Source organism: Argiope bruennichi, chromosome 6 (genome assembly GCF_947563725.1).
Source record: "Argiope bruennichi chromosome 6, qqArgBrue1.1, whole genome shotgun sequence".
Lineage (NCBI taxonomy): Eukaryota > Metazoa > Arthropoda > Arachnida > Araneae > Araneidae > Argiope > Argiope bruennichi.
In genome coordinates, this window is record NC_079156.1 from 131,934,104 (window position 1) to 131,959,215 (window position 25,112).

A 25,112-nucleotide genomic window follows, 5' to 3' on the forward strand; every position below is an offset into this window, starting at 1 on the left:
AATAAGTCATGGAAATTCAAAGTTAATAACCTAATGATAGTAAGTAAGTTTCAAATTGGAATACATATTTCTAAAGCAAGGTGATTCGTTTTGATATTAGTGAATAAAGGAAAGGAGAAATTTTCAGTATTTAATTTTAAAGTTATTGCAAAAAAAAAAAAAAAAATAATCATTTTTACAAAAATATCAAAAATTAGAATCCTTTTTCTTAATTTTAGCCTTTTGAAGCTTTTAATTCATTTATTTAAATATTAAGGAAATTCTTCCAAAATTATTGTCTTTAATCCACTAGTAGCATGCAGTATTATATACGATTCAAACTTAATTTAATTCATCAATTAACTGACAATTTTCTTCTTAAAATAAAATGGCCACATATTTAGAAATTCGTTCGAAAAACCCCAGACCAAAGCGATCACTACAACCGAATGATCAATATGCCTAAAACGACTTAAAAATAATACAATTCTGTAGGAGTAAAAAGATTCTCGAAAACACAGAGCACAAGACATCATTCCGTATTACTCATTAGTTTCAAATTAGAAAAGTCGACATAATGTGTATAGAACTGAAAAAAAAATTATACATATTTAATCTTTTAAGCTTTCTCAAAACATTTATCGGGACTAACATATTTTTGAGTTATCAAACAATCATTGAATCAGCTGCACATATAAATAAAATTCATCGAAAGTTCAGCTCTCCATTGGGATGATCTTAAAATCTTCGGTCTTTCGATGAGGCAAAGATCCAACCACAAATCCAATCTCTTCTCTCATTTTGATAAATTACTCCTTCAACGCGTGTTCCACGATACCATTAGGTTACGTTTCAAGTTGTCATGCTTCCACTTTCAGATTCTGTATCGCTCCTCCATTTCAGCAATGATTAAAGCAATAGTTCGGAAATTTTCAACATACCCGCAAGTTTACCTGCTGATTTTCTTAGGGAAGATGATCATACTTTTTCAGAAGTTCGCACTTTTCTTTCAAGTCCAACATGTAACCTTCCTCCGTCCTAAAACTGACAATATTTTCTGGCCATAGCCTTCAGCTCACTGAAAGGAAGGAAGCAGACACTGCAGAGAATGGAGGGAGAGTTGAATACAACAAGCTAGGCAAAATCGGGTGCATTGTGGCTTTGACCTTACCGCTTACTTCCGATTTTCTTGTCCGACTCGTTTGTTTATTACTAGAACCAGTGGACATGCAGGCACGATCATAACAGTATTTACCACATACGCGCATTGCCGGCTCAGATGTGGCAGACATACAGAACTCGTATACTGGTCACTATGATATCCTAACTCCATTATATTTTTACTATAAAAAGCTGTGAAAGATGATGACTGAGACTATGAACTAAAAACTCATTTCACTGCTCATTTTGCTGTCACCAGTGATATGTTACACGAAATACAAGAACTTCATTATTGACTGAATGCATGCCTTGTAATAAAAATGTCTCATATTGAATATTTGTAGCAGTTCTATTCAACTTCAATATTATTCACTGAAGCACGTTTCTTACAAGTAAACAGATGAACTATTGCTATCAGTTTGGATCTGAAACATGGTATCAACTCAACTTTCACATAGAAATCAAAAGCACTCAGAGTTCTTCGTCAAACAGTGGGATTTTAGATATTTTTGGGGGATTTTCAATGATGTCAATCGGCATTGTTGGGATATATCACACATAAAGTTAATCTTCTTGAGTGTTACTTATAAGAGCATTATTATACACATTTGTGAGATAAATACAAGGAGAGAGGCCAAAACATTTATAATCAATCAAAGTCATAAATGGAGTCTGTTAATACGAAGAAAAAAATTCGAACTCACCCTCGACGTACACATACTGGAGATTTGGTGGGAGCTGGTCTCCTTTGATGTTGCGAATCAAATTGTGACTGATAACGAGGTTTCTGAGTCGGCTGAGTCCGCGGACCTCGTAGCCGAGCGTCCTAATGCGGTTACCTTGCAAAGAGAGATCCTGTAGGTCGTCGAGTCCATAAAATTCACCTACTTCAAAGCCCTGAAATAGATAAAGAACCGCCACATTTGGGTAAATTCGAACATCACGATAAGAGTTCGATTAAAAACTCTTATTCACTTTTTCTTTACAATTAACATTATTTCAAAAAGATGTATAGTATCTCAAAAAATTCTGCATACAGCAATGATTATATATTAGAAAAAGTAACCAATCATGTTTTTTTATTTCTAAACTTTTATTTACATTTCTACCGGTTTCTCCCTATTCATATGCTTGATATCCTTACACTTACAGTAACAACTACAACTTGTTCAAAACATCTAAAATAAATAAAAGCAAAGAAATGAAATCAAAAAAGTTTGCATAACGTGTAGAGTATATATTCCCATTATCTTAAAACAATTATATCTGAGTAGGTTATCTGCTGTGTTTAAATATAGCCTGAAACGTTTTATGCATTGAATGAACAAGCGTTTTAGTATCGGATAGTGTAATTTTTCCTATTCTTCATTCGATTTGTATATTAAATAATTTTTGATGTTTCATTGTTTTTGCGAATATTCCTTTTCAAGTTTTTCCTAGAGATATTCTATTCGATTAAGGTCTGGAGATTTTTTAATCATCTAGGAACGGTATATATTCCCTTATGTAGATCTTTTAAATTAGGATTGGCGGATCTCAATTAAATTAAAGTTACTATCGTCTGTCGTAGTCCTTTCACGAAATAAACTTTTATTTACTTGGTTTCCATATAAGCTTAATTGAACAAACAATGTTTTTCTTAGAAAATGATATAAAAATGAGAAAGATTTTAAAAAAAACCCTATTTTATAAATAAAACTTTTCAAGGATTGTACATCAACAAAAATTACAATCGAAATGTATTCACTTAAAGCAAACGCGTAATACGAAGGCAAATAAAAAAAAATCAGAATGAATTACATTACTCTTAAAAAACACTAAACAAAACTCAACTCAACATGATTCTTCTCAATATACACCATTTTGGATGCTATACAATTGATTCAACGTGTCTTCCTACCCTGGAAGAGACACTGAAACCTAGCTTTTCACATTCGTTTTAAATCCGCTTGTGTCTTCTTCAGAATAGGCGATTAGATAAAATTCTGGGGTAGCAGTCCGAACTGCTACCCCAGAATATATGGATCGTGAAAGCCCGCTATCATGTTCCATTCGAATCTACCTTTTTTCAGTCGTATCTGTTTTAAATAGCAACTTTGGAACTTATCAAATTATGTCAGTGGGGTGTGGGAGTGGTCAAAAGGGTATATATGTTATCGCTAAAGTGCAGAAATTAGTTAATCTGCAGGTTAGCAAGCTAATCTCACATTAACTACAATAATCCGTTGAAGTGCGGAAAATCTTTTCATTTCTCGAATTACCTATATAATATGCGAATTACCTAGATAATCTACACACTACCTACCAGACACTTGTTAGTCTGCACATTACCTACTAGGCGTTCGTTAAAGTGAAAATAAGATCTTTGCTAGAACAGCAGCAACTTTTGAGTTATTCGATAATCTCGAGATGTTCCTTTCTTCAAGGAAACCTTTATTCTCTTTGCATTTGCAATTTTGTAAACATATTTTTGTTTTGTCATTCGAACGCTATTATATTTTGAATCTTTGTTAAAGAAGTTTGCGAAGAATCTTTTCTTTATTTTACTTATCAATTCAGTGCTTGCTTGCATACTAAGCTTTAGCTTGCTTGGAGCCAAAAATACTGCTTTAAAAAATCACAATGGAAAATCATTCCCTAACCAGCAGACACGAATTTGAATACGGGATTAGCTATGCTACGCACTGGCAGCGATTCAATTTATGAGAAATAAAAGTAACTGGCGATGAGCAGATGCTGGTGAAACCAAACTAAAAGTGGAGGCAGAGGAGGAAGGAATAGGGAAAGGAAATGGGAGAAACAAACTTTTGAACTTTAACGATACGGAAGCCGCTAATGTGCACATCGCCTAGTTAAAATGCGGGAAACTCTTGATACCGCACTTTAACGGAGGGAACCAGTTAATCTGCAGATTAGCAAGATAATCTGCACATTAATGGCTTTCAAGTGTTAAGGGTAACATATATATTCGGGCACAAGTTTTAGGGGGAGGCATAAATGCAAACATTTAATGCCAATTATAATAGTAATGAAGGAAAAAAGAATTTTCCGGTGGCATTTAGCTAAACTATGTATAATTATTTTAGAGGTGAAAAATTTGACTAATGAGAGAAAAAGGAAAAAGGAAGCGAAAAAATTTACCTCTATCCGATTGTTTGTGAGGTTGAGCGAGGTGAGTACGGAAAGGGACTGGACGCAACCATTGAGTTTGCGAATCATATTCTTGCTGAGATCCAGGTAGACCAGATCCTCCCTAATGCTCAAAAAAGTCAAATGCTCGATATTTCTGATCAAATTTCCTTGCAGGTCTATGGCCGTGATTCCGCTCACTCCACGGAATTCCTCGAACTCGAGTGTCTGGATTCGGTTGTCGGCCATCGACACCTGCGACATCCGGCTCAGTAGTATAGTCCGTCCCATTGTGGTCATCAAATTTTTGTTCAGATACACTGTCTTTACATTATTTCGAAACTCAACTAGAAGAAATAAAGTTAAAGTAATCAGGTTATAGAAGAAATGCGTCTACTTCTATCACCATAAAACTAGCAGGCATTACAAATGACCATAGATGATCGACAAATTCTTGCTTAATATATGTTCTTTGAAATGTATGAAAACATGACTAAGAAATAAAAAATCTAGAAGGAAGATGTATCTACTTAATTCCTCATTAAACTAACTTCTATGTATCTTACAGGGTTGCTAGTTTTAGAATGCTTTTTTTTTTTACAGAACTGAGCTGCCTTTCGTCCTCCTTTTGCTGCCTCTCTTGTGGAAAATAAAATTGAAGTTTATTCAAAAGCGTCGTTTTCTCGGCCATGTGCCTATCAAAATTATTCTACATATACATATTATATAACAGTAAATATGTATTAAAAAGCAGAAGCAAAATGTGAAATTTGCAAAACAAAGCATTAAAAACACTCATCAGGGGATAAAATCAATATGGATTGCAAATGGAATTATAACATTTTCTGCTTCCCCTGACGAGCAATTAATGTACTTTTAATAAAAAATTTCACAGTCTCTTTCCGCTTTTTAATACATCTTTACCGTTTATTTCCAAGCATTCCTTGAATTGCAGTATTTAACCATTCACCTCCCACATGATTTCGCTTTTTTCATACGGTTTTTTAAGCACTATTTCTCCTTCACTCCGGTTACTTTCGTTTTTCATTTTATTTATTATTTCTACAATTACTCTCTCTCTCTCTCTTTAAATACATATATATGTGAGATTCCTGGAAACGAGGCTGTCCACATTTGACCAAAAGTAGTGCAAGAGTCCTGCAGAGACTTTTGAAAAGTCTCTCCTTTCATTCAGTCAAACTCCTGATAAAAAGAAGATATGCCACCAGGATGAAACAGAGAGCACTTTGAACTCTGCCGTAAGCTATGGCCTTCACTGCCTGAGGATACACAGTTGATCAAACATTTTCCTAGAAGTGCAGCTTAGGCACTTTTCCACCTTACTTCAGGCAATGACTGTTTGCCTACATATTTGTATTGGTTCGGGCTTTGTGACTCTCCCTTATGCTCACCGTGCAGACAACATCAAATTTTTGATGCTACTCATCTTAACTCGTGCTCTGTCTGCACTTGTGTTTTTAAACTGTAAAGATCAAAAATATTGGAAAGCTAGAGATCTAATGGTCTCATAGCCAATCTTTTGGGCATTTGTTATACATATACATACATACATAGATATATATATATAGGTATTTAGACATCAGCTAAATATACTTACAATGGAGATCTAAGAGACAAATCTTACCTTCAAATTCTGTAATCTTGTTTCCAGTGAAATCCAGTTCGATGTTTTTCCCGAAGGAAATGGTCTGATTGACCACCTTTTCGATGAAGTTGAAACTCAGATTGAGAGTCGACAAATTGTTAAGCGAAATGTAGTGCCCCACGTTGAACTCCTGGATGAGGCAGTGATCCAGATACAAGAAGCGAGCGCTGACCAGTTTGCCACTGAAAGAGTTCATCGTCACCTTGGTGAAAGGATTGTAGGACAGCTGGACAGTCTCCACTTCGGACATGTTGCGATGAAGCACAGAGTCTAGATCTGTCAGATTATTATGGTCCAAATAGATGAACTAAAAAAAGACAATAATTTCTACTGTATTAATCCCTCTATACACGAAATCTTATTATTAGAAATCTGTGGAATAATACATCTTACTTGTTATGAGATCAAACAATGTACACCAAAGTTGAACTATGTTTGGATGAAGAAATAATTGTCAAAACAGTTTCCGATAGAAAATCGATCTACAGTCTGATATTATGTATATCTTACTGATAAATGCTTAAAAGGTAAGAATATTATTTTAAAAAAATAATGGAAGTTTGTAAAAGAAATACAACGCAAAGTTTAGATTATCGTCAATTTCATAAACATCAATACTGTTGCAAATCTATAATGTAGCTTCACAGCACGGTTGGTTCCATCATAGGAAAGACCGTTTTACGATCAGCTCTATTGGATGCTGATAGGATGCCGGATCAGTAACCCTGGTCTTGGCGACTATTTGGGAACTTAACGACAAATTTAGCGACTCTGACGGCAAAATAAAAAAAATAAATACTAGAATCTTCAAAAATTTTGGCGATAGAGCCAATAGAAGGTGAGATATGCTTGATTGTTCCAGGACCTTTCTGCCCTGTTCCAGGAACTATAAAAGGCCGGTAGTCAAGTCAAAAACAGTTGTGTATAGAGTCGTCGAGAGTTTTAGAGCCATATAGCGAGTCAGCGGCAGATTTATTGGATCAGCCCAGCGAAGCGCATCTTGAGCTGAAAAGATGGTGAATTGTACTGTGTCTAATCCTGGAGTTTATTATAGAAGTAGCATCGACCCGTGTGAGGAGTAGCCAGTCGCGTAGTAGTGAGTCGGCAGTTGTATACAGCTGAAGCGAGGAGACAGTGGAGAATTGCAAGCATATGGAGAGACCTGCGTAGAATGAGTAACTATGTAGATTCCCTCCTCCTGCTGAGTTCTGTCTGACTGCTTTGTGTGCCATGATTGTTGTTAGGAAACCAACTACTACAGTTTGTACTAAGTGTGCAACTGTGTATTACTTGTGTACGTCTCGGCTGTGTATTTGTTATCTGTGTATTCGTGCCTTCATGTTAATAAAGTCTTTGTTTATTATTGAGGCCTCCTAATTGTGTTAGACAATACATCCACTGCAAGGGAACCCGTTGACTTCACGGACTTGGTGGAGTAAGTAGCTTAACAATACATACACAGATTATTAAATCTCCTAACAAACAGGGAGTTCTTAGATGAAGTTAATTGCTCCGGCACTTTCCATAACCCTAACCCTCAATTAAAAGGTGCGAAATTTCATTAATATTGAAATAATGGATTGGGAATAGTATTTATTTGATAAAATAATTGGTTCCAAACATGGCAACTTTAGGCCATATCAACCTGAAAATCATAATAAAAATTCGATTTTTTTATTTGGAAGTGATGCCGAGTAATTAAAATCCTTACGCAGTCTTTCGCGAAGTTGTTTTCACTAACTCACCACACATAAAGACATTGATCTTATGCGATTGCGTTTTGTTTGTTAAATTATTTTTTTATCAAAATGCTGATTCCATATCAGCAACTTTATGAAAATTTTGAACTTTGAAAAAGTCCAGTCACTACTAAAGGATTTTAGCAAACATTTATCTAATTCCAAAGGATAATAACAATTAGACAAAGAAATAATATATCTATTTATCAGAGATGAACAGACAGAGATATCAATTCGCTTATTGACGATATGATGATTGCTGCTCAACAAAGATAAGATGTTCTTATTCTTCATTCACAGCAGAGAGGTTGCACGGGGATTATAGGAAAGGAATTCCCTCTGTACATCCATACAGTCGCTAACAAGCAATTCCATATCACGGTTACGAATGTTTCTAAAAGACGATAAAAATTACTTTCTTCATAAACTACTAACTCACGGTTTCCGCACAATCGTTAAAATAAATTTGCTCTGCGTTTCCTCGAGAGCTGCTCATCGCTCACACGCCACGTGAACGTCACCTTTTCTTAACTGCCAAACAAATAAGAAATTCCGTTGTCTGCATAACGTTCAAAGACAACGAGAATGCTCTGCCATCTGGGGTTAGGAAGGGGAACTAATCCCGGCACCGGTAAAGAAACCAGATATCTGGAAGGCTAAGTCGTGGATGCTTTCTAATGAGAATGCGATCGATCACATTTTAAAGCTGTTGTAAAAATATCAAATTCACGAACTTCGACACCCATTTTATTCTTCTGATTGCATTTATTTGATTTTTTTTTTCTTGAGCGAAGAATTTGCTTAAAGTACAATGATTCTCAAATTCCGAAGATGTGTGAAGAAATTGTGGGTAGAAAAGGAGCTTGAAATTCAGATCCCCAAACGAAAGAACAAATATACAGCACTATATTCAAATTGATTAAAGCATTCCAAAATTATCTTCACTTGAAAAACGAATTCTTACTGGCACAATAATTGATTACCACAGTCGAAAATAATTTGTTGGCATAGTAGTACATCGCCAATTAGAAAAAGATAAAAAGCTTCATTCGATGTAATAAAAATTCTTTACCTGTGGATGAGTGACAGCAAAAAGCTGGTCGACGTGCAACAAGAAGTTGTTAGAAAGCACCGCCTTTTTCAATTTCTTCATAGGGTGGAACAAATTTGGCGGCAAGAATCGTAGAAGGTTGTATGATATGTCGAAGATGATCAAATTATTAGTACCCTGAAAACAAAAATAAAAAAAAAGGTATGAATTAAAACAGAGAAAATTTAAATAGCGCAATGCAGTCGAAGATGTTGCTGACGTGATGCTGTTTAGAGGCTGGAAAGTATCTATAAATTGTGGTTTACGATATGCGACCTACATGATGCAAAAATCGTTTTAAACGCTCTACTGACAGGCTGTTGAATCGACAGCTGCAAAATGTGGCGCGAAGTTATTTCTTGTCTGGTAGATGCTCACTAAGAAAATATTTTTTTAAAAAAACTAGATTATAAATTAAAAAGTAATCGCAATTTTAGGGTTTTTATCAATGATACCAGTGCATATTAAATGGTCTAATAGTGTAAAATCTGGAGAAGGTGTTAGAGAAAGTAATCATGTCATTTGTCCTTATCAGATATTGTGAACGAACTTATAAATGAAGTGAGTGATCAAATAACATATACTTTCATTCTCTTCTCAAATTAGATGTTGCTTATGTATTTTCGCGATCTTCATCAATTAAAAATCTTTTTGTAACACCAAGGTCTACTTCGATTCGTTATTTTATATTTACTTTATACTATTTATCGCATCTTTCATAGCTTTCTGTCACAGTAACTAAACACACAGTGTTGCAGGTATAAAAGAATTCGAGTTACCTGAAATGCGTCCGGCGCCACATGTCCGATAGAATTATTGGTGAAGAAGAGAGCTTCAAGATGCGTCAGATTCTTGAGCTGGTCACCTTGGATAGAAGTGAGGAGACTGTTGTTTATGCTCAGACTCCGCAAAGAATTCCGGATGGGCCGGAAATCAGGAGTTTCCTGCAAAATAGAGAAGCGTAGGCATATAGCAATAATTGTCCCACATTAAATTCCTAATTTTTAATTTAATCCATATTAACTTCATTTTGATGTGTTCTTTTATTTCCTGATTCAATTCACACTTTTTTATTTAATTATTGCAGCACGCGTTCTGTAAAGCTGCTCATTCAACAGGTTCTCACGCTCCGAATGAAGGGATAAAAATCCTTAATATTTGCAACATTCTTTTAAAGATACCAATATTTCCTTATCCTAAATCGACACGTGTCAAAGAAATCTCTTTCAAAATCTCATTGTAAAAACCACTAAAGGGAAAATTTCGGTCTCTTTTGCTCTTCTGCTGTTGTATCTTTTCACTTCTTCTTTGTACATCATATGCATCTCCTGATGAAATAAACCACGCTCCAAGTGAAGGGATAAAAATCCCTTATTCCTAATAATCCCACCCATATTCCTAATTTAACAATTTTATTAAATCAAATTTCCAATATTTAACTGTCGACTGGGAAAGAACGTAACTCAGCTTTTTGTATGTTGAACTTCAGGAAATAAAACATTTAATGATTTCTCGACTTTTAATAGTCTACATCATCAGACTTATTTTTTAAACAAAATAAAAAAGAAAGTTCACAAAATGTGAAATAAATAATTTCAATGATTCTAAGCACGAATCGGAAGATTTCGATCGATTTGAAATTTTAAAAAAGTGTAATTTATCTTTATTTTTTAAATTTCTTTTTTCACAATTTTAAGTCATATTCAGAATTCCAAATCCTTTTACTTAATATAGGTAACTTTGAAATGTACTATAAAGAAACAGTTCAAAATTTCAATCACAAAAAATAAAAAATAAAATTAAACATTTTATATAAAAAGGCATCACTACTGCTACTTAAAAATTAATAAGCCATTCCATAAAGATAGTAAAGAAAACTGAATCCTTTTCCCCCCTTTTTTCTACTATGTTTAGCAACAAGTGAAGTTCCTTATTAGATTAAGAGAATTATAAAAAAGATATGTTAATCAGTTGTTTCAAATTTTATCCATTTAGTTCTCTTTATATTATATTGATCGTTTTAAATTATAATCGGACAACCGGACAAACAGATTTCTTCCAACTGGATTTCTAGAAAAATTTGACAAAAATCCATAAATGTAGTGTAAAGACCACAAACCAAATTTCATCTCCCTAGCTTAAAGAATTTTTGATCATTTTCGTGTTGACGGGCATACATACCTCAAAAAAACATTTTTTTGGACTCAGGTAGATCTTAAAATTTAGATTTAACAAAATCTCAAGTACGAATTTTTTGAGAATTACACTATTTTCTTCTTGCGTTCTTTTTACACCAGAATTGAATTTTCTGAAGGTACTATCACGTATCCAGTTGGTATCCAGTTGGGAAGCAGATCGTACATCTTTGCTTCGAATTTACGAAGCAATTATTCTTTCACACATTGATTCCGGTTGTATGGTGTACGGGTCTGCTAGGTTTTACGTTTTACGCAGATTGGATACCATACATCACTCTGCACTAAGAATTTGTTCGGGAGCATTTCGCACTTCACCAGTGGAGAATCTTTACGTTGTCTGTCACCATCTTCCTTTAAATTTACGGCGCCAAAACATGTAGGTACAATATTACCTCCGTGCTTCATCAGTCCCGAAACACCCTTTACACTCTTTAATGCTTCCTGTTCCCCTTCGGCGATTTTATATGGCTCGACCCTCTCACATTCTTCCCTTTTGTGAGAGAGTTAAATTACTTCTCGATTATTCCTACATGATGTAAGTATTCACACATTTGATTTATTTGCATTTCCTCTTTGGGATTTACCTCAGTTTTCCTTTTAAAATCCTTTTCCTAGATTTGAGAAACCGACAACGGTTCCTGTGATTTTTCAAAACCTTTTTATTTCTCATTGCTGTCAGTATTCGACCCATATGCCTATTTTCACAGATGGTTCCAAGTCAGACGGGCATGTTGGATGTGGTGTCATTTTTGATACAGAAATAATTAGTTATCGTTTGCATACCTCTTTTTCAACTTTATCTACTGAATTAATGGCAATTCTCTATGCACTACAAACAATTTCTCTCTCTACTGAGCGCAAATTTTGTATTTACACCGACAGTATGAGTTCTTTGAAAACACTCTCTCATTTTCATAATTAAATTCATCCCATCGCTCTGGAAGTTCTATATCTCTTAAGAACTCTGAAAAACAGGGGAAGGAATCGTGGGATCAACAAAACAGTAACAAATTACATTTTATCGGACCCACAATTACAATATGGAATGCTCTTCCAGTGCGTGAGTTCGAAGTCAAATTGACTAGACTCCGCATTGGGCACACTCGTTTAACCCACAAACATCTTTCATTAGGCTATCGAGCTCCTTTTTGCTCTGGATGCCAAGCGATTTTAACGGTTCTTCACCTTTTAATGGAATGCCCTGATTTTAATCATCAACGTTTACGATTTTTTAATGTTTCAACAGTGGACATGCAAATGCTTGTGGGGGAACGTCTCCACAAAAATCTTTTTAAATTTTTATAAGCAATTGGTTTATATCATCTAATTTAATGCTTTATCTTGTTGCCATTTTTTAATTTCATTTCTAATTTTAAGAGACATTGCCAAGTAATTTTTTAATCAGCTTCTCATTTTACAAATTTTTATATAAAGACACGCTTTTTTCTATTCTAACCGTATGTCTGACGCAGTATAGTCAACTATGGCTCTTGCTCTTTTAAATCCCACGATCCAATCCTTGTATACCAGAAAGTTATAAGTTTATGATGTGAAAGTTAAAAGTGACTTATTAGCAGAGTTATTGACTGAAGCAAAACCTTGACAAAGTAAATTATTTCTCATTTTAATAAGGTGAATAATTTAACTTGGCCCGATAGTTGAGAATTTATTGTACTTTCACAATTCATTCTCCATTTTGAACTATATAACAATCCCCAGAATTCTAAGCCAGTTTACAGTTGACGTTTTCAATTATCCGTTTTAAAAAAATATTTTTTATGTAGTATAAAATGAAAATGTCAATCTTAAATTAAAAGAAAAGCGCTTTTAAGATTAAAAAAATCCAGTGATTGATTCTTTTTGGCAAAAGAATAAATTAACAACTAGTAAATAAAGAAATCTACTATTTCTTAATTTATAATTGTATGTATAATAACAAACTTGTACAGAAAACAAAAATTTTCAAAAGCATTTTTTGGAATTTCTTTTCAGGAATTTTGAGAAATATCCGCGGTTGCTGCCGTTACTTAGTTCCGTGAATTATTGGAAATTAATTCTCTGTATTTAGTTCATAAGTAAAACAAAAAGAATTTCCCACGTCACTTCACCTATTTTCTAGCGAACAAAAAAAGTGAAAGTCAATTTCGATCGATAGAACAATAATCGGAAAAGTGAAAACTATAGAGTTTGTTTGCATTTCCAAGGAAAATGCATGATCCGATTCAGTGGCATTTGGGAAAATAACTCGCCTTTAAAATCATATTGGTTGTTTCGTTTTCCGCATCGAAAAATGCCCGATTATTTGAAATTTTTTCTAATTGATGTATTTTGAATTTCTCACTCTATGTACACTCCAAGTTCCATAATAGCAACGATTGATAAATTTAATTTGACCCATAATAATTCTAGAAAAAAATTAAGAAAGAAAGCATCATTTGTTACCACTAGATTAAATTAAACAATAAATTAAAAATATTATTCCCATTTTTTACTTTGATTGTCCACATACTGGAATTTTCAGTGATTTCGCCGCTGAAATTATTGAAAAATCCAGAAACTGTGGATTGGCGAATTCCTTGGCTGGCAAACTTTGCTTCCTTATACTTTTCTGTAGCTCAGTTGTGTTAACTGAATGCATTAATGGATTTAATGAAAAATTCGACATAATTTTATATAGATAAGCAAGAGATATTTTTAATGGATCCTCTGAAAAAAACTCATCACTTAATTTTAAATAGTCAAATAAGTGATCTTTAATATTTTCTTCTTGGAAAGAAATATATTTCTTTTGAAAATTGACGAAAAACTGTTGTTAAAGTTGCTATTAAGAATCTTGACATACTAATTTTGGGCAGATATATGGGATATTTAATTGAAAAGTTTAGTTTAAGGCAGCCATGTGCAATACTTTAATTTTTCCAAAACTTAGTTCAGATAAAGCCCCGTTTTGAAGCAGCACTAAGGCTATTTTCGGGTTTGAACCTCGTTAAATGACGAGTACGGCGCTTGAGCTGGTAACCCATTCCTAAGTTTCCGCACCACACCCGCGGGAAGGCGGTTGGCCTTGAAAGATTTAGAGTGCGTCAGACGCGCTTATGGACTGTTCTTCGAGGAAAACGCTTCTCGAACCGGAAACCCGCCTGTTCCGAAGCTATGACCTTACCACCAAGCCACCGCTGCCCTATATATCCTTTTATGTAAGAAATAGTTTAATGGTGATTGAAATCCTTTTCATGAATTTTTCTTTTTTGAAAACTCGAAATAATACAGATTTGGAAACTTCAATGATGTGAGCTGTAAATCTTACGGTGCTTTCCTGCTGAAAAGAATATGTCTATGTTTTTCAAATTTTGCTTCATCATCTTTGCATTTCCATTCACGGTTTAGTTTTTTCCAAAGAACCAAAGTTGACATAAGATTGGTTTTGACGATTATGTTTCGAAATGTATCGCCAAATTCTAGATATAGTTATTTTGTTGCACTTTGAATTGTTGTGCAGAAAACGAATTTTTGTAAAATTTAATCTGAAACTTTTCGATTTTTTTACGTGCATAAAGAACTGGATAATCGCTACTCGATCTTTGTCCGAAAACTCTCTCTTATTTCTTTTCATCTAAATTTTTCAATGGGTTGGTATTCAAATGAAATAAAACAATTTATTTCGATCAACGGATGAAATTAGAAAAGTAGTTAGAATTCATAATTATTAGGTTAACTTAAAATTTGATAGATGTTTTTAAAACAAATGAAAGATGCTACGAAACATTGATTTTGATTAAAAGTTTCTCAATTTTACTCTACAATATTCTAATTTTAGTAAAATTTTAAAAATATTTTCAAATATATTTTGCAAAAGTACTATTACAAGCAAAAGCACAGGTATGAAATGAGTGGATGATAAAAGAATCTTTAGATAACCAACACAAAGAAATTTAAATCTATAGTTTAATTGTACAACATGATGCAATAAGTGAATGGGAAAACTATCTATAAAGTGTTCCCAAATATACTTTCATAAGTTGTTTTAGGAATGCTGGAAACGATACAAATGGAATAATAGTGAAACAGTAAAATTTATCTTCAAGGTGACCAGAATATTCTTATAGTATTTTCTTAAAGTAAAAACTGATCTCATATTCATTTTCCAACCAAAAAATACATTAGGTTATTATTTTCGAATTGTATCTTACTAGCACGATCATTTTACAAGCTAACATAAGTTCCGTAAATTGCTTGATGCTAAATTCGTATAAAATTCTCCACAGAGCAAAATAATTGGATCTAGAACAACCAAATTTGATGAATAGTTCATTTTTAAGCAGCAGGTACTCAATGAGGAATTTTTTTTTCGGAATTTCATTCGAGAATCATTAAAAAATTTCCAAACTTTTTAATGATTCTCGTCAATAACAACCGAATATATTATCGCAAAAAATGTTTTTATATTATTTCAAAATTTCAACTCTTCTGTGATGCCAATTTTTATTTCTGTGTCATTCTTTTTTTTAAATACTAAGACTTTTTTAAAAAAAATTAATTATAAAAATAATCTATCTTTCAAAAACTAAAAACCGTCATCTGACCACGGTTCAAAATTAAGAGGTCCATCCCCAAATAGCCCAAGTGTTTCTTTAAAATGGGACGTTAATATAACTAAACTAAACCAGACTATCGAAAATTAGAATCAAATTTTATTCATCCAGCACTTTATAATTTGTAATTATCGCATTCACTTCCACTGGACTGACAAACAAATTTACAATTTAGCGTTAAGGTCCTATGATACATTCCATCCATTTAGCTTCGAGCATTATTGAACTATATTCAAAAACAGACAGAAATCATTTCAAAAGTATATTTTTCAGACTCAGGGAAAATTGAAATGTGGAAATTCGTTAAATTCTCGAAATGGCATTTTCTGAAGATCGCAATATTTTGTCTGTATACACTACATATATGAGAATGAAGAAAGAAAACGAAAGAAAGAAAAGAAAAGAAAAAAATTCTGACAAAAAAATCACTGAATCATGATGATCTTAGAAATAACAATTTTATTGTCTTTATAAATAATGTTTAAAAAATCTGACATGAAAATATTTGAATATTCACTCTCAAGACAAACGTTTCAAGTATGAAGTACAAAATGGGAATTTCCATTCCTTATCACGAGAAAAGGTTCAACTGAATTTCTGAATGCAATGAATTGTTATCTTTAAATATTTCATCACATCCGTGATCGAAAATGTAGAAATGGATAAAAAAAAAATTTGTATTCATCAGTCTTTTCATCTTAGCGTATAAACACGTGAAGCAGCCAACACAGATAAAAATCGATGACCTCATCTTGTCCAGCAAAATATCTCGCATTCGTTATTTGTTCTACAGAAACATAGAGATATGAAAGGAATAAAACCAAAACATCATTTCTGAATTCTCTGTATTCAATTAAAATTTGTTTGATGAAATCAGTTTTGAAAACATACTTGTATTAGTACACAAAAAAGTGAAATTTTTTAATTGGTCTACAGCTTTCAGTCTTTTAGTTGTTATTGATTACTGTATAAGAGTCTACTCTAATTGTGACCCTATTACTAATTACTAAACTATTAAAGATGAGGATAGTGTTTCAGTCAATAAACTCAGTGCTGAAAAAAATCACGATGCTTAAATCCCCTAATAATCCTGCGATCTTATTTTATTTCATATTTAGTAAAAAATATCTAGTACTAGCGTTTAAATTTTAAACAAAAAAAAAGTTTCGCATATCTGTGATTGAAAATGATCAAGTCACAGCGCGGCGGATTTTACTTTTTTTTAAAAAAAATAATTTTATATTGTTTCAAAGACCATATAAAAGAAGACCTATCATTCAAAGATATACGCTTCCTTAAGGATGTCTTGATTGGTCTAAAATAATGAAAAGCAAGGCTTTTCATCTTAAGTTTAGGCTGCAAAATAGCGGAATTTCTTTTGGTGAAAATGTATTTTTGTCAAGATTATTTTATTAAATATTATTTAAAATTTATACAGTGTAATTTTTCAACAATGCTTTTATTGCCTTCGATTAATATAATAAATAATATAATTTGTAATTTGTAGTGAAGAGAGAGTCATGGTGTTGTGCAGATGAAAACAGCGGCTTTCGAGAATCATTTTTTTTTTTTTTGAGATTTCTTCTAGATCCACATCACACGACACACATAACATCACATTAACAGGTAAAATAGAATATTACATAGTTTCAAGTTGGCTATCGAACAGTCACTGAGTAGTTATGTCTTACTAACTTCCTGAAAGGTATCATGGGAAATAAATAAATACTCCGTCTCAAAGGGCCATCTAAGGGCAGGTGTGGAGAATAGACACTATATATATATATGTGTGTGTGTGTGTATAGATATATACCAGTTGTTACAAATTAATTATGTATTTTTTCCAATTGAATTATTTTTCCCAATTGGAAAAATAATTGATTTAGAAACTAGCAACTGAGTCTAGATCGGAATGGGTACACATCCTGTACATCATTATGCCATAAAATCATTTTTTTCTTATTTCGAATTCGAAGCCAAAAAAGCCTTTCATCCAATCAAATTACGTTTCATTAATCATTTAACTGATAGTAAAATATTTGAAAGAACTGTGTAGTCATTACGAATATTGAAGCTGTAAAATTTCAAACCTGAAACACAGTAACCAATGAATGAATAAATATGAAACTAAATTAAATAAAAGTGTTTGATTAATAAAGAATAGATTATTTGTCCATCGAATACTAATGTTGAAAAAGAGGGACAATGAACCGAACTAAAAACCTAATGAACTCGAAAAATTTATGATATCTAGTCCTAGTAACATTTTCTATTCATTTGATTCACTGCAGTGCCCTTCCATGGAATTTATGAGCTGCTCATTTTGCAGATGCATCAATTATTGATATAAATAGGGACCGCCCTTTCCCACAACTTACACTACTTCATGAGATAATCTATCCACCAGCTTTTAGAATGTTCTGAAGAATTGTGCGTCTTTTTTCGTGAAATAAATATCGCATGGCATTCTCTTTATATTAGGAACTCGCGCAACTGCAAGATAAGCAAAACATAAAGATGATCGGATGCTTTTGATTTTATTGTATAAATGAAATTGCAATTGAAATGTTATTTACGATGCTTACTTTGCATCATTTTAAATTAAAAATTAATTTATAATTATGTCGAAGTATTTAGCATAATTTTTTGGCCTTTATGTAATTTAATTCAACTACTCGAACAAAATCCAAATTTAATAAAAATATCCATTTGTAAAATATTCCTCATCAGTTATCTTTCTCTTAAAAACAACTAAAAGTTCCTTGCAACCTCAATATCTTTCTAAATTTTAACTGTATTCAACTAGGAATTTTTATGTAAATTGTCTTTTATATGACTTCGAAATTATGAAGTAATAAAAATATATTATATTTTACACAAACGCTGTTAAAAATGATTTAAGTCAAATAACTGATATTTCTTCGAATGTTTAAAGCATTTACTCCAGTTTTAATATATTTGTAGCTTATTTTCATATATTCTTCAAATTGGGTATAATTTAGTTGAAAATTATGCATATTATAAGCAAAATAAAATTAAATGAAAAAAAAACCTAAAAATTTTTAATAAGAATATGTTAATAATTGATGTAAAATAAATAAAAATATTGATGCAAAATTTTTAAAAATATTGCTAACTTTTTGTGAAATAGAGTCAGCCCAAATTATTTGTTTCTTTATCATTTTGGCCAGTATCCCAAATGCTCTCGCAATCGAATCTTCCTTGTGGATCATGCCTTCTAGTCCATCGTTTCAAGAGAAAGCCCAAAAAATGTGAAATTTCGGAGTTGCCCGGATATTTTTGATCGGATATAGTATTTCTGCGAACAATCATGCATCAATCAAATGTAAAAAATGTTTCTGTATTTAACGTTATAGAAACATATCTCAATGCAATTAATAAACTAAAACTTCCAAAATGTCAACCTTCAAGTTAAATTGCTTATATTTATATTCATTCATCCTACTGGACATTACATTTATTACATCATACTGGACATAAATACCCAAAGGCCATTTTGACCAATATCAGATTTCCCACTTTCCCTTTATTAAACTTTAACTCTTGTTATAACTAGATTTTGTACACGAAATGATATTAGAATCACCATCATATCAAGTGATTAAAAAAGTATATCAAACAGTTGCATAAAAGAAATAACTTATCTCAAAAAAATGGCAATTACCTTTATGGAACTCTTTCTCACATGGAATTTCTTCAGCCTGAGGACACCATCAAAAGCTTCATCTTCCAGACCTTCCGTAAGAGGATCATCGATCAATAAACGGTAAACGATCAACCCCTTGAGGAACTGTTGCGGCAGGATCCTCGTGCCTGACAACTTGATCTCGTATGTCGTCCACTTCTCAAACAACGACCCATCCTTCAGAATCTTGGTGAAGGCATCGAAGTTGCTTACATTCTGACAGACGAGACCTGCCACTAAGTAATTATCGTCACATTCACACTCAGGCAGCAAAGTTTTGCATTTAGAGGAGGAATCCTCGGGTGGGTCCATCTCGAGTAACAGGATTCCGGAATTAAAAGGAAACAAACAAAAAAAGAACAATATCACATAAAGGCCAGAGGGTTGGGAATCCAGAATCCTGGAGCGAAGGGGCTGTCTTTTACTTCTAATGGAAGATCGTCTGTGAAAAAGATCGTACCAGTAATGATTTCCACCTGTTGATATATACAGAGTTCCTCTACGCCATTTAACATTTTCCATGTTTTTAGTTTTTAAATATAATAAAAATTGAACAATAAAGATGAAATGTAGCTAGACAATGTCAAGTTTTATAGATTGAGTTGGCTCACAAATAATCACTCAGAGTACAGGATAATCAGAATTACATAGAATCTTTTATATAATACTATACAATGTGCAAGACGACAGCACTAGATGTAGTAGTTCAACTAAGATTCACTAATACAAAAACTCAACGCTTAGGAGTTTAGAACTGTTTCTGGTTAACTGTTAACTGGCTTTCTGTTAAACTGGCTAAACTGTTTTCATAACAGATACAGTTTTTCACATAACTTGCCTAATTTTCACATTTGTAAGAACTGAACATTCATTATATTGGTGCTAATGCAAAAGCATTATTATTAGATATTGGATAAAGTTTCAAGAAGAGCGATCATCATCAACATGTACAACACTTAGTAATAGAAAGACAACAAAGGCAAATAATGGCAATTTTAAAGCATCGACGTCTTAACAGATTATTTTCTAGTTTTTGGAAGTGCAAGAGGTGTAAAAACTTCTAAAATATAACAGAATTTTCAATTACCTTGAACTCTAATTTAGCCAGTTTTCTTCCTTATATTCATTCATTAGAATTGCTCCTGAATTATCAACAATAAAAAGTGCATCTAAAATTTTTCAGAGTTCATCAATGTTTTCGGTTAAAAAATATTTACAGTTAAATCCTTTGATTTATCCAATTTCATTTCAATAAATGAAAATAAATTTTATTATATTTACAGAATTAAAAAGAAAAGAAATTACTACCTCCGAATGAACTGTAAAAATCTTGTCATTAGAAACACTCTTCTGTTTAAAATCGTCCACAATTTTTAAAATCTTGTCGAATAAATTAGCATAATCACTTGATGACAGAACAATCACTAACACAAAATCGTTTGTGAACCAATCTTTGATGTTAATACATCTCTACCCTGCATCTCAGATAATAAATATTCCACAGTATCACAACTCGGATCATCCACCGACTACATCATTTTTTGTCACGGTGAATGAAAGTAAAATATCGTCTGCGAGATTAAGCGGAAAAGCACTGGGATTCGCGCAACCGCATTGGAATACCCAATAAATGCCGATAGGCGGGAAAGAGGACCGTGATAACGAACGCGCAAACGGACTTCAACTCTGGAAAGGGGATTACCGCTTCAGGTGTGACGTCACGCGCATGCACTTTAACGAATGTGAAAGTTGGAAAAGGGGTACACCATCAATGCGAAAAAAGCACCGAACAAAAGGAATCATTTCTTTTACCAACAACAAAATGTATTTTATGAGCATTTGCTAAGACTGTTTGCTTTTCTAATTTCGTAGAGTTGTATAATAAATTGCTTTAAGTGGAAAAATGCTTATTACTTTTTCCGTGCTGTTGCAATTAATCAAACATTTGTTCCTTGATGTTTCAACATAGAAAATCTTCATAAATATTTACTAATTATATTACGGCTTAACTTGTGTCAGTTAAAGTTGACAGACCATAATTAAAATTCGAATTTATCACAAAAGTCCAAATTTAGAAAGGTTAATTCAGAACATGAAAAATTCTCTAATATTTCCTTTGCAATAAAAATTTGAGGTTTTATTTTTAGCATTTCACTGTTTTAATAACTAATATATAATTAATAAACAGAAAGCAGATCATTTTAATGAGCAAAAATATGATTATTATAATCACTTAAATTTTAATAATTTTTGAAATTTACTTTCGGTAAAAGAGTAAGTAGTTATAATAAACAAATTATATGAAGCACTGTAAATACAATTGTACAACAGAATTTCAAAATAAAGAGAAAAATTCTCATCTAATGTGATTCCAGTTTTTATAGATAAAAATGAGAAATTTTTTATCGAATTGTATATAGTATAATGTGTTAAAAGTTTCCAAGCGAATCTAGGATCTTAAAAAAATTATTCATTGATATTTATTGAAGATACAAAATACAATAATATTCATTCAACGAAAATAATTCAGATACAAAAATAAAACGTAAAAATCTTTAGTTTAAATTTCGATTTTAGAAATATTCACAATATTTTAATATTATGTTAATAGGATATTCTAGGCATCAGACAGACATTCGATTTATGAATGAATTCAGATAAAAACTGTTTCAATAAGTCAAGGTTTCTCGGATTAATATTAAAGGGGTCGGAGTTTCTGAATTTTTTGAATATCGCAGACCTTATAAAAATAGCTGTGGAAGATGTTCATTAAGGAAGTTTACTTTAGTTTAATTATATTAACGTCCCGTTTTAAAGTAACACTAGGGGTATTTTGGGACAGACCTCGTCATTTTGATCCGCGGTCAGATGACGAGGACGCCACGTGAGCTGGAACCCCTCCTCCAAACTTCCACACCACACTAGCCGGACTAAATAAGAAAAAAAATTAAAGGAAATAAAAAAATATATACATAAGTGTGAAATGAAGTGCAATTTTGTCACTGCACTAAAATAGATAAAAACTATTCAGCTTCAAGATTTTAAGAAGTGTTAATTATGACTGAAAAAAAAATGAACATTGTATGCAACACTTCATATCTAGGTCATGTATCTTAAAATAAAATTTAAACAATAAAGTGATCTTTACTATGCTTCCCATAAACCACTGGGATTGATATTCCCAAAACTTTCTCGCATTCTCTTTCATTAAAATGAATTTATGATTTAGACACGTTTTTCAAAAACGATTGAAACGAAAATTTGACTCACAACATATTTGATAAATTAAGTCATTGCGCTTTTGAGTTTATGTGCTTCTAAAAGTACAGACCGACAGACATTCAATCCCTTGATGAATTTGGTAGAAAATTTGATAAATATCTATAATATCGACTTTGAATCTGTGTACCGGATTTCATCCATCTAGCTCACTTCGTTTTGTAGTTATCTCATATTCGAATAGCTAAACAGAGAAACCTCCTCTGAATGGATTTTGTTCAGTATTTGATAGAAATCTGCAAATAGGGCGTAGAGACCATATACCATATTTCATTCTTCTACTTCAAAGCGTTTTTGAATTATTTTTGTCACAGACAGACATAAGGCCAAAAACGTGTTTTTCGAACTCAGGGAGGTCTAAAACGTGGAGATTCGTCAAAATCTCGATTTTATGATTACATTGAACTTTTGCATTGAATTGAAATTTTTATGATTACAATACTTACTCAATACTTTGTATACAAGAAAGTAAAATCACAAACTGACTACTCCAAACCGCATGAAAGCACATGGAAAAACTAGAATGACCGGGCCGCCGCGACAGCAGCATTGGCAGGAGCTGTGGTTGAGTCCTAAGGGCCATCATCGGTCACGGTACAACCCTTCCCTAAGGAAGTACGTCCCGTCATCGATAGGAGGAGCCAGACACCTATCTTTTCATGTACCCACAGGGATGGCAAGAACCAACCACTATGTTGGAAGCTTCTCATCCTCAATAACGAGCCCCCCTTCCCCCGTGGGATTACTAGAAAATAAAAAAGTGACTACCAACACAATGAATATTGTCTGTTCAATAGTAAAACCTTACACCATTCCCAGCATTGCTTTGTAACTATTTTCGTTGTAAAGACTCATAATTCAATCCGAATAGAAAATTAATTTGAACCTTTTTAGTTTCTCAATATTTTTAGAGGGGGTATAAGTGAAAAAGTAGGTAAATTGTACCGTATTCTTGTTTTCTATTATGCGATAGATAATCGAAATGAAACAATTATAATCGTAGGAAAATTTGATTGTAATATTTTAATGAAACCTCATTAATGATTCTAGTTCGAAAATCACCTTTTGAAATTATGATTTTCTGAGAAAATGATAACTCAAAATGGAAGAAGTTAGAAGAATTAAATTTAAAAAGCGATTTTTACATCATAGTTGTATGTTTTCCAAATGTTGCTATTAAATGTTGACAGAGAGTTGTCTCTTAAGTGGCGCTACAATCGTTCATCAACTCTGAAGGGCAAGATCCATTCACTGATCCAAAGCAGCATAATCAAATTCTGATAATCGATAGCGGCGCTATCTACCAAGAAGTGCCGAAAACCCGATTAACTTTTTCTTAAAATTTTATTTTTTATAAAGCAGATTTGTAATACGCTTGAACCAAGCTGAACCTAACTGCTTTTCCTCACATAATTTTCGACAATTTTCATAAAATATTGTAAACAAGTATAAATGTATTAATGAGTACTTACACTCATGCACGTCCACTCAAAATGAATGCTCTTATTCAGGGGTGGCGGGCATTTACAGGGTACGGGCTCTTCCGATTTTTTTCAAGGTTTTGCTGTCAACCCAGTACTATAAGTACAACTATGTACTTACCTCCACATCTACAATCATAATAATAGCCACAAATATAATAATATCAAATGATGCATTTAATATTAAATAATTCAAAATGCATTAAAAATAAATAATTTTCATCTAAAGTTAGTTCTTGTAGTTATAGTTAGAAGAAAACTACGGCTACATACTGTCCAACAATATCTCGGTCTATAATTACTAACTTCTAATCTAAGTGATCGTCTGTGAGACGGGAACTATATACATAGCCAATTATATTCATCATTGAAAATGCAGATTAACACAGGTAGGTAGAACCAAAAAATGATGTTAAATGATATGCAACTTTTTTCAATTAGGATAAGTCTATTAGAATCCAAAAGTTATTTTCAGGTTCTGAACAACGTGCTTTTAAAATCATGCTATTTTGAAGGGGGGAAAAAACTTCGGTTTCTTCAAGAGATAAAGAGAATGCTATGTTCCATATATATGTTTATTTTAGTATGGGCGTCTTAGGCATTAGTAAAGGTGGGGTCACCCTAAAACGTCGTGGTGGTCCACCGGTCGATCACGATCGACTTAATGCCCACCCCTGTTCTAGATCAAGTAAAAATTTGAACAAAAGATTATTATTAATAACAAGCATGCGAAATTTGGCTGAGTATTTGTCAGATATTTTATTAGGAAATGAAGTGAAAAAAAGAGAGAGATAACATCAACAATTGGATGAGTGAAGATCAAAAAGAAGTCATAACATGAATGAGACTAAAACGGAATGAGGAATATAGTTAACCAGCAGGAGTGGTCACAAAATCACATACATTTTTGAGTCATTGCCAGCGCTGTGCCAATTTTTGATGTATCGAAAAAAAAATCGATTTTCCGATGCCAGTTTTTTAAAATATCGATCTATCGAAATCATGATCATGAATAATAGTTCACGATAAATGGCGATACAAAAAATCGATATTCACAATTAATTTGTTTCCGATTTCGTTTTGCTTACCGGT

At 32.7% G+C, this 25,112-nt stretch overlaps 1 protein-coding gene across 1 annotated transcript in view; it reads right to left on the minus strand.

The window, feature by feature from the left end:
* The window catches only part of LOC129971568 (protein toll-like), a 42,548-nt gene extending 21,698 nt beyond the window's left edge, over positions 1-20,850 (minus strand). The window contains exons 1-6 of the mRNA XM_056085458.1: positions 19,240-20,850; positions 9,544-9,708; positions 8,747-8,902; positions 5,915-6,242; positions 4,282-4,616; positions 1,845-2,037 (exon numbers count right to left, since the gene is read on the minus strand). Coding sequence (XP_055941433.1) covers positions 1,845-2,037; positions 4,282-4,616; positions 5,915-6,242; positions 8,747-8,902; positions 9,544-9,708; positions 19,240-19,782 — 1,720 coding nt within the window. The 5' untranslated portion in view covers positions 19,783-20,850. The remainder of the gene's footprint in view (positions 1-1,844; positions 2,038-4,281; positions 4,617-5,914; positions 6,243-8,746; positions 8,903-9,543; positions 9,709-19,239) is intronic.
* Between the last annotated feature and the right edge of the window lie 4,262 nt (positions 20,851-25,112).